General features: G+C 44.4%; 1 protein-coding gene across 1 annotated transcript in view; it reads right to left on the minus strand.

Annotated features, from left to right (window-relative positions):
- Positions 1-12,268, minus strand: part of LOC121582370 (growth arrest-specific protein 7) — a 121,538-nt gene that overhangs the window by 21,650 nt on the left and 87,620 nt on the right. The window contains exons 9-10 of the mRNA XM_041898146.1: positions 2,238-2,316; positions 143-271 (exon numbers count right to left, since the gene is read on the minus strand). Coding sequence (XP_041754080.1) covers positions 143-271; positions 2,238-2,316 — 208 coding nt within the window. The remainder of the gene's footprint in view (positions 1-142; positions 272-2,237; positions 2,317-12,268) is intronic.

A 12,268-nucleotide genomic window follows, 5' to 3' on the forward strand; every position in this document is an offset into this window, starting at 1 on the left:
TATTTAGTCGAGTTCTGTATGTTTTATGAGTGTGTGTTTGTGTTTGTGCCTCTGTGTGTGTGTGAGTGTGTGTTTGTGTGTGTGTGTGTACCTGTGTGTTTTTGTGTGTGTTTGCTGCGTCTCACTGTGTCAGGATGTGTACCTTCTCCATGGCTGCGTGTCGTCCAAACAGCTGTTTCCGTAGTTCTGCGATGTGATGATCGAACCTCTTCATGTCCTTCTTAAAGTTATCTCTGAACGTCAACAGAGGCTTCTCCACCTCACTCTGGAGCTGAAAGAGTTAAATAACTGACGTTTAAAGGCAGACCTCATTGGAGACAACTGTTTGGAAGGCCTATGTGTGGAGTTTTTCCTGGTCAAGTCACATGGTTAGCAAAAACAGCTGGCCTTTCCTATAAATAAATAATAAATAATGATGCATTGTGATGACAGTTGTCTTGCTTTTTATGCCAGTCAGCTGAGGACCAGGAGATTATTTACGGAGAAAGACAGTCTCCTACCCATAAACACTTTATATGAATGTTATGGCCAAATCAGTCAATTAAAAGAGTATGAAATGCATGAATGTACACTCTTGCAATGCAAGAGGAAATATGATGTTTTACTCCAGAAGCCTGATTGAACTGGATTGAACAGGTTATTTTAGGTTAATAAAGGTCTATTGAAGAGATAGAGGTCCATGACGAATGTGTTCAAATCATTTAATCTCCTCCTCTCAGTGGTGTTAAGAGACTCCTGGTTTATAGTGATGTTACGTTTGATACCGGAGCTCCGAGGCATGCGCCGAAATCGCTAAGCAGCTAACTTTGAAGCAGTGTGCCGATGCCTGTATCACTTTATCAGAAGTACGTGATCAATGACGTCCGAAGCCTCGTTTGATCACGTGCTTTTTCAAACGGTCTGTTGTAAAATGCGAGATCCCATTGATTTTGCCGCGGTTCCGGTGCTTTCTTAAATGAAGCTGCTTTCAAAAACACTGACCTCCAATGGATACCGTACTTATACATCTAGCTAGGATTTTGTACATGTAATTACACCTGACTGGTAGCTTAGCAGGTAGAGTAGGGAACTATGGAACATTCAGGAACATGAGGGTGTGAGGTCGAATCCTGCTGAAGGTAGACTATTTTGAAAATATGTGAAACCACACTTTCTGCACTGTTGTTCAAATCATTTGTTTTATTTAGTATAGTATAAGCTTCTTAAATAAGCATCCTAAATAATGCCATAGATTCAGGTTTAGAACAATAGTCAACTTGACGGTAAAAAGGGAAGCATGATGTGAATCTGGCATTCCAACGGACTGTAAGCTACTAAAGCCAACGACCTAGCGCTGCGCCACAGAGTTTTTATAAAATCAGTAGAGGAAAAAAAAAAAAGAAATATCTGATAATTACACATTGCTATTACTGACCAGCAGATGTCACTAATGTGTATTGTGAACGGATAATGAAAGTCAGAGTAAAATAACCTATTTTCGACACAATTGACTGGAAAGCCTCAATGCTTCAGGAAGCTTTGTTTCCCCATCACTACTGGTTTACAGGCCACATCAGGCCTGCAAGTCACATTATGCTGGCTTGCAAAGTGATGTGTAATTCCTATTGGAATCCAGCCGGAGTTAGGATATCCAACAAGTGGAATTGTTTATCACCCGCAACATGCAGGTAGGGTTGATTACTAAGACTATTTCAAGTAATCTAAACTGGAACGACCATCTCAGTAAAAGGGTGCTATAAATCCAACAGATCGGATTAGTTTAGAAAACTGTGTGTTATTTATCTTTGTTTAGCATAACATTTATCAGCCAATCAATGTACATGCAAAAACACATATACTGTATTACAGTAAAACAAACAATTCTGAAAATCTCCCTGCAATAGAGCATGCTGGGAAATATTATATATGGTTCTATGTAGAACCCTTCTTGCCTTCCAAAGAAGCATCAAAGAACCCTTTCTTCCAAAAACGACTCTTAGGATGTTAAAGGTTCTAGGTAGAACCCTTAGCCTTACAAAGAACCCTTGTCTTACAAAAAAGGTTATTCTGATCAAAACAGTTCTTGGTAGAACCCTATCCCTCTGCAAAGAAACCTTTTGGAAGCCTTTTTTCTAAGAGTGTACACAACAAATGTAATGGAATATAATTGCATTCCGAAGCGTAAAGTGTTTTCCTTTGAGTGAAGTATACAGTCCAGTGTGTTACATTTAAGTAAAGTGTAACATAATGTCTGCTACCTTAGAGGAGAACTTGAGGTGAACCTCGGCCTCGTCAGCCAGACTCTTCTTTAGCTGAGCCCAGGCTTCCCCTAGAGTACTGAGGAGAGAGATAAGAACCACACTATCACTGTATGACACCACAGAGTACTGTGGACAGAGACAATACACCAAGTTAGACCACAGAGACAACACACCATATTACACCAGAGAGACAACACTCCATGTTAGACCAGAGACAACACACCATGTTAGACCAGAGAGACAACACACCATGTTAGAGCAGAGACAACACACCATGTTAGACCAGAGAGACAACACTCCATGTTAGACCAGAGACAACACACCATGTTAGACCAGAGAGACAACACACCATGTTAGACCAGAGAAAACACACCATGTTAGACCAGAAACAACACATCATGTTAGACCAGAGAGACAACACACCATGTTAGACCAGAGACAACACATCATGTTAGACCAGAGAGACAACACACCATGTTAGACCAGAGAGAACACACTGTTAGACCACATAGACAACACATCATGTTAGACCAGAGAGACAACACACCATGTTAGACCAGAGACAACACATCATGTTAGACCAGAGACAACACACCATGTTAGACCAGAGACAACACATCATGTTAGACCAGAGACAACACATCATGTTAGACCAGAGACAACACACCATGTTAGACCAGAGACAACACATCATGTTAGACCAGAGACAACACACCATATTAGACCAGAGACAACACATCATGTTAGACCAGAGACAACACACCATGTTAGACCAGAGACAACACATCATATTAGACCAGAGAGACAACACACCATTTTAGACCAGAGAGACAACACACCATGTTAGACCACAAAGACAACACACCATGTTAGACCACAAAGACAACACACCATGTTAGACCACAAAGACAACACACCATGTTAGACCACAAAGACAACACATCATGTTTGACCACAAAGACAACACACCATGTTTGACCACAAAGACAACACACCATGTTTGACCACAAAGACAACACACCATGTTTGACCACAAAGACAACACACCATGTTAGACCAAAGACAACACACCATGTTTGACCACAAAGACAACACACCATGTTAGACCACAAAGACAACACACCATGTTTGACCACAAAAGACAACACACCATGTTAGACCACAAAGACAACACACCATGTTAGATCACAAAGACAACACACCATGTTTGACCACAAAGACAACACACCATGTTAGACCACAAAGACAACACACCATGTTTGACCACAAAGACAACACATCATGTTTGACCACAAAGACAACACACCATGTTAGACCACAAAGACAACACACCATGTTTGACCACAAAGACAACACACCATGTTAGACCACAAAGACAACACACCATGTTTGACCACAAAGACAACACACCATGTTTGACCACAAAGACAACACACCATTTTAGACCAGAGAGACAACACACCATGTTAGACCAGAGACAACACACCATGTTAGACCAGAGACAACACATCATGTTAGACCACAAAGACAACACACCATGTTAGACCAGAGACAACACATCATGTTAGACCACAAAGACAACACACCATGTTAGACCACAAAGACAACACACCATGTTTGACCACAAAGACAACACACCATGTTAGACCACAAAGACAACACACCATGTTTGACCACAAAGACAACACACCATGTTTGACCACAAAGACAACACACCATGTTTGACCACAAAGACAACACACCATGTTTGACCACAAAGACAACACACCATGTTTGACCACAAAGACAACACACCATGTTAGACCACAAAGACAACACACCATGTTTGACCACAAAGACAACACAACATGTTAGACCACAAAGACAACACACCATGTTTGACCACAAAGACAACACACCATTTTAGACCAGAGAGACAACACACCATGTTAGACCAGAGAGACAACACACCATGTTTGACCACAAAGACAACACACCATTTTAGACCAGAGAGACAACACACCATGTTAGACCAGAGAGACAACACACCATGTTAGACCAGAGACAACACATCATGTTAGACCAGAGACAACACACCATGTTAGACCAGAGAGACAACACATCATGTTAGACCAGAGACAACACACCATATTAGACCAGAGAGACAACACATCATGTTAGACCAGAGAAAACACATCATGTTAGACCAGAGAGACAACACATCATGTTAGACCAGAGACAACACATCATGTTAGACCAGAGACAACACATCATGTTAGACCAGAGACAACACACCATGTTAGACCAGAGACAACACATCATGTTAGACCAGAGAGACAACACACCATATTAGACCACATAGACAACACACCATGTTAGACCAGAGACAACACACCATGTTAGACCAGAGACAACACATCATGTTAGACCAGAGAGACAACACACCATGTTAGACCACATAGACAACACACCATGTTAGACCAGAGACAACACATCATGTTAGACCAGAGACAACACACCATATTAGACCACATAGACAACACACCATGTTAGACCACAAAGACAACACACCATGTTAGACCAGAGACAACACACCATGTTAGACCAGAGACAACACATCATGTTAGACCAGAGAGACAACACACCATGTTTGACCACAAAGACAACACACCATGTTAGACCACAAAGACAACACACCATGTTTGACCACAAAGACAACACACCATTTTAGACCAGAGAGACAACACACCATGTTTGACCACAAAGACAACACACCATTTTAGACCAGAGAGACAACACACCATGTTAGACCAGAGACAACACACCATGTTAGACCAGAGACAACACATCATGTTAGACCACAAAGACAACACACCATGTTAGACCAGAGACAACACATCATGTTAGACCACAAAGACAACACACCATGTTAGACCACAAAGACAACACACCATGTTTGACCACAAAGACAACACACCATGTTAGACCACAAAGACAACACACCATGTTAGACCACAAAGACAACACACCATGTTTGACCACAAAGACAACACACCATGTTAGACCACAAAGACAACACACCATGTTTGACCACAAAGACAACACACCATGTTTGACCACAAAGACAACACACCATGTTAGACCACAAAGACAACACACCATGTTTGACCACAAAGACAACACACCATGTTAGACCACAAAGACAACACACCATGTTTGACCACAAAGACAACACACCATTTTAGACCAGAGAGACAACACACCATGTTTGACCACAAAGACAACACACCATTTTAGACCAGAGAGACAACACACCATGTTTGACCACAAAGACAACACACCATTTTAGACCAGAGAGACAACACACCATGTTAGACCAGAGAGACAACACACCATGTTTGACCACAAAGACAACACACCATTTTAGACCAGAGAGACAACACACCATGTTAGACCAGAGAGACAACACACCATGTTAGACCAGAGACAACACATCATGTTAGACCAGAGACAACACATCATGTTGGACCAGAGACAACACACCATGTTAGACCAGAGAGACAACACATCATGTTAGACCAGAGACAACACACCATATTAGACCAGAGAGACAACACATCATGTTAGACCAGAGAAAACACATCATGTTAGACCAGAGAGACAACACATCATGTTAGACCAGAGACAACACATCATGTTAGACCAGAGACAACACATCATGTTAGACCAGAGACAACACACCATGTTGGACCAGAGACAACACATCATGTTAGACCAGAGAGACAACACACCATATTAGACCACATAGACAACACACCATGTTAGACCAGAGACAACACATCATGTTAGACCAGAGACAACACACCATGTTAGACCAGAGAGACAACACATCATGTTAGACCAGAGACAACACACCATATTAGACCAGAGAGACAACACATCATGTTAGACCAGAGAAAACACATCATGTTAGACCAGAGAGACAACACATCATGTTAGACCAGAGACAACACATCATGTTAGACCAGAGACAACACATCATGTTAGACCAGAGACAACACACCATGTTAGACCAGAGACAACACATCATGTTAGACCAGAGAAAACACACCATGTTAGACCAGAGACAACACATCATGTTAGACCAGAGAGACAACACATCATGTTAGACCAGAGAGACAACACATCATGTTAGACCAGAGACAACACACCATGTTAGACCAGAGACAACACATCATGTTAGACCAGAGACAACACATCATGTTAGACCAGAGAGACAACACACCATGTTAGACCACATAGACAACACACCATGTTAGACCAGAGACAACACATCATGTTAGACCAGAGACAACACACCATATTAGACCACATAGACAACACACCATGTTAGACCACAAAGACAACACACCATGTTAGACCACATAGACAACACACCATGTTAGACCAGAGACAACACACCATGTTAGACCAGAGACAACACATCTTGTTAGACCAGAGAGACAACACACCATGTTAGACCACATAGACAACACACCATGTTAGACCAGAGACAACACATCATGTTAGACCAGAGACAACACACCATATTAGACCACATAGACAACACACCATGTTAGACCACAAAGACAACACACCATGTTAGACCACATAGACAACACACCATGTTAGACCACAAAGACAACACACCATGTTAGACCAGAGAGACAACACACCATGTTAGACCAGAGACAACACATCATGTTAGACCAGAGACAACACACCATGTTAGACCAGAGAGACAACACACCATATTAGACCACATAGACAACACACCATGTTAGACCAGAGACAACACATCATGTTAGACCAGAGAGACAACACACCATGTTAGACCAGAGACAACACATCATGTTAGACCAGAGAGAAAACACACCATGTTAGACCAGAGACAACACATCATGTTAGACCAGAGACAACACACCATGTTAGACCAGAGAGACAACACACCATATTAGACCACATAGACAACACACCATGTTAGACCAGAGACAACACATCATGTTAGACCAGAGAGACAACACACCATGTTAGACCAGAGACAACACATCATGTTAGACCAGAGAGACAACACACCATGTTAGACCAGAGACAACACATCATGTTAGACCAGAGAGAAAACACACCATGTTAGACCAGAGACAACACATCATGTTAGACCAGAGACAACACACCATGTTAGACCAGAGAGACAACACACCATATTAGACCACATAGACAACACACCATGTTAGACCAGAGACAACACATCATGTTAGACCAGAGAGACAACACACCATGTTAGACCAGAGACAACACATCATGTTAGACCAGAGACAACACACCATGTTAGACCAGAGACAACACATCATGTTTGACCAGAGAGACAACACATCATGTTAGACCAGAGACAACACATCATGTTAGACCAGAGAGACAACACATCATGTTAGACCAGAGACAACACACCATGTTAGACCAGAGACAACACATCATGTTAGACCAGAGAGACAACACATCATGTTAGACCAGAGACAACACATCATGTTAGACCAGAGAGACAACACATCATGTTAGACCAGAGACAACACACCATGTTAGACCAGAGACAACACATCATGTTAGACCAGAGAGACAACACATCATGTTAGACCAGAGAGACAACACATCATGTTAGACCAGAGACAACACACCATGTTAGACCAGAGACAACACATCATGTTAGACCAGAGAGACAACACATCATGTTAGACCAGAGACAACACATCATGTTAGACCAGAGAGACAACACACCATGTTAGACCAGAGACAACACACCATGTTAGACCAGAGACAACACATCATGTTAGACCAGAGAGACAACACACCATGTTAGACCAGAGACAACACATCATGTTAGACCAGAGACAACACACCATGTTAGACCAGAGACAACACATCATGTTAGACCAGAGAGACAACACATCATGTTAGACCAGAGAGACAACACACCATGTTAGACCAGAGACAACACATCATGTTAGACCAGAGAGACAACACATCATGTTAGACCAGAGACAACACACCATGTTAGACCAGAGACAACACATCATGTTAGACCAGAGAGACAACACATCATGTTAGACCAGAGAGACAACACATCATGTTAGACCAGAGAGACAACACACCATGTTAGACCAGAGAGACAACACATCATGTTAGACCAGAGAGACAACACATCATGTTAGACCAGAGAGACAACACACCATATTAGACCAGAGAGACAACACACTATCACTATGACAGAGTAGTGAGGACAGACAGATGGAAAGAGAGGAGGGGGGGTTGGTTCAGTATAACAAAGCAGAAGAGAGAGTTAAGTAACACTCACACCAGGAGGTAAGACAAGAGAGACAAGAGAGAGAGAGAGAGAGAGAGAGAGAGAGAGAACAGGGGGAGAGAGAGAGAGAGAGAGAGAGAGAGAGAGAGAGACACAGAGAGGGAGGGAGGGAGGGAGGGAGGGAGGGAGGGAGGGAGGGAGGGAGGGAGGGAGGGAGGGAGGGAGGGAGGGAGGGAGGGAGGGAGGGAGGGAGGGAGGGAGAGAGTCAGGGTGGATCCTGCCAAACAGAGAGAAAGAGATGAATGTTCCGCTTTACAGAGTGATTTCTATTTAAAGCCAATGTTCCCGCTTTAGCTGAGATTGCATTCACTGTAAACGCTGCATATGTCCGTTCAATCGGAAATTACCTTTACATTTCTATTGCGGAATCTGTAACACTTCAGCTTTACAGATTGAATAGAGCCTTAAAAGTTCATAGACAGTTTATAACCCAGAAGGTATCCCATCTCACAGCTGTGCCTGGTCCTCGGCATGTTCCCTGGCTGGTTAGGAGGATGTAGACGCGGATATGAGATAACGCTGAACCCTTTCATGGTTTCTTATTACTTTAGAACATTCTGCAAGTCAACTGTTGTTTTATAGCCAAGCTCTGTGACATAATGCAGTCTGGGAAAATTAATATTATATCTTTAATTAACTTTTACAAATTAATGTTGTGACAATTTATATCTAATCAATCATATCTACAGAATATAATGACTAAGGTGAGTGGACACCAACATTAACAATGATCATAGCAGAAGGAAACATACGTTGTTAAAAACTCTCTATATTCTAGCAGAAATGAACAGCAAATTCAAAGCCATGGTACGTCAGTGAGTGTGACGCTAGGCTAGCCTTGAGCAGTACGTAACCTCTTCTCCTCTACTCAGGCAAAAAGCAAGTTTAGCTTAAAAAAAACATTGTATCACAGCGCCTCTCCTCTTTCTTAATATTGAATTTAACTGTATATAAGAATATAAATATGTACAGTATATATGAATAGTGTGTAAATAGTATCTTGGTGTCTTTCCTATATACAGTTTAAAAAAAAATGTTACATGTACTTTTGTGTAATATCTTATATTGTTCTTGTCTATTACTGTTCTGTACTTTGTCATGTATTTTTACGTTTCATGTGGACCATAGGAAGAGTAGCTGCTGCATGTGCAATAGCTAATGGGGATCCTAATAAACTAAACTAAACTCCTCTGAACATAAATCTTGAGTCCTTCATTCCAAAACATTAGCAGAATATTTATCCAAGGGCCATCAAGTTAGGCAGCAGCAGCAGTGAGGTACTACAGACTGTAGGTCTGGAGCGGAGAGGGAGTGGGGCTGGTGGTCTTCAACCAGTTCACATCAAAGCACCACTCTGAATGGAAGACGTGGGTACATTCCTACAGCATCAGGGTGCTGCTCTCTGCTCTGCCACCTGCCACTTTCAGAGCCATCAGAGAACAGACAGAAGATGGATCAAGAAGAGACAGATGATGGATGAAGAAGAGATAGAAGATGGATCAAGAAGAGATAGAAGATGGATCAAGAAGAGATAGAAGATGATCAAGAAGAGACAGATGATGGATCAAGAAGAGATAGATGATGGATCAAGAAGAGAGAGAAGATGGATCAAGAAGAGATAGAAGATGGATCAAGAAGAGATAGAAGATGGATCAAGAAGAGATAGAAGATGGATCAAGAAGAGATAGAAGATGGATCAAGAAGAGACAGAAGATGGATCAAGAAGAGATATTCAAATTTACTTTGCATTTGCAACATTTATCTGATGAAGTCCTAATGAAATGAATCCTCTCGTTTGCATGGGAGACCTGGCCAATAAGGTTTATATACTGGTAGGTTCTAAAATGTTGTAAGCTACTAAAAGTACACAATGGCAACGATCCAAAACGTATTCACAGTTGGTGCCTCATACTCATATCCTTAAGACCGCTGCTAAAAGCATTCATACCCCAGAGAGCATTTACCACCAACATCATTCTGGGAAACAAATGGACCACGATTCACTCCCTTCTAGCCCACTGTAAATACAGCACAGGGTTGGTATTGAATCTAGTGATAAAAACTAGTCACATGCTCTCGGTGCCGCATTACGGCCAGACAAATGGTAAATTCAGGAATAAAAAGGCAGTATTTCTGGGCTCAGTCGCAGGCAGGGTAGCAGGCAGGGCAGCAGGCAGGGCAGCCTGTCCTCCAGCCGCCTCACCATACAGACAGCCTGTCCACCAGCAGCCTCGCCATACAGACAGCCTGTCCACCAGCAGCCTCACCATACAGCCAGCCTGTCCTCCAGCCGACTCACCATACAGCCAGCCTGTCCTCCAGCCGCCTGACCATACAGACAGCCTGTCCTCCAGCCGACTCACCATACAGACAGCCTGTCCTCCAGCAGCCTCACCATACAGCCAGCCTGTCCCCAAAAGCCTCACCATACAGCCAGCCTGTCCTCCAGCAGCCTCACCATACAGCCAGCCTGTCCTCCAGCAGCCTCACCATACAGCCAGCCTGTCCTCCAGCAGCCTCACCATACAGCCACCCTGTCCCCCAGCAGCCTCACCATACAGCCAGCCTGTCCTCCAGCAGCCTCACCATACAGCCAGCCTGTCCTCCAGCAGCCTCACCATACAGACAGCCTGTCCTCCAGCAGCCTCACCATACAGCCAGCCTGTCCTCCAGCAGCCTCACCATACAGCCAGCCTGTCCTCCAGCAGCCTCACCATACAGCCAGCCTGTCCTCCAGCAGCCTCACCATACAGACAGCCTGTGACCCAGCAGCCTCACAATACAGCCAGCCTGTTTCCCAGCAGCCTCACCATACAGCTACCCTGTCCCCCAACAGCCTCACCATACAGCCAGCCTGTCCTCCAGCAGCCTCACCATACAGCCAGCCTGTCCTCCAGCAGCCTCACCATACAGCCAGCCTGTCCTCCAGCAGCCTCACCATACAGCCAGCCTGTCCTCCAACAGCCTCACCATACAGCCACCCTGTCCCCCAGTAGCCTCACCATACAGCCAGCCTGTCCTCCAGCAGCCTGACCATACAGCCAGCCTGTTTCCCAGCAGCCTCACCATACAGCCAGCCTGTCCTCCAGCAGCCTCACCATACAGCCAGCCTGTCCTCCAACAGCCTCACCATACAGCCACCCTGTCCCCCAGTAGCCTCACCATACAGCCAGCCTGTCCTCCAGCAGCCTCACCATACAGCCAGCCTGTTTCCCAGCAGCCTCACCATACAGCCAGCCTGTCCTCCGGCAGCCTCACCATACAGCCAGCCTGTCCTCCAGCAGCCTCACCATACAGCCAGCCTGTTTCCCAGCAGCCTCACCATACAGCCAGCCTGTAACCCAGCAGCCTCACCATACAGCCAGCCTGTAACCCAGCAGCCTCACCATACAGCCAGCCTGTCCTCCAGCAGCCTCACCATACAGCCAGCCTGTCCTCCAGCAGCCTCACCATACAGACAGCCTGTCCTCCAGCAGCCTCACCATACAGCCAGCCTGTCCCCCAGCAGCCTCACCATACAGCCAGCCTGTCCTCCAGCCGCCTCACCATACAGCCAGCCTGTTTCCCAGCAGCCTCACCATACAGCCAGCCTGTCCTCCAGCAGCCTCACCATACACCAGCCTGTCCTCCAGCAGCCTCACCATACAGCCAG

The sequence above is a fragment of the Coregonus clupeaformis genome, chromosome 1 (assembly GCF_020615455.1).
Source record: "Coregonus clupeaformis isolate EN_2021a chromosome 1, ASM2061545v1, whole genome shotgun sequence".
NCBI classification, from domain to species: Eukaryota; Metazoa; Chordata; class Actinopteri; order Salmoniformes; family Salmonidae; genus Coregonus; species Coregonus clupeaformis.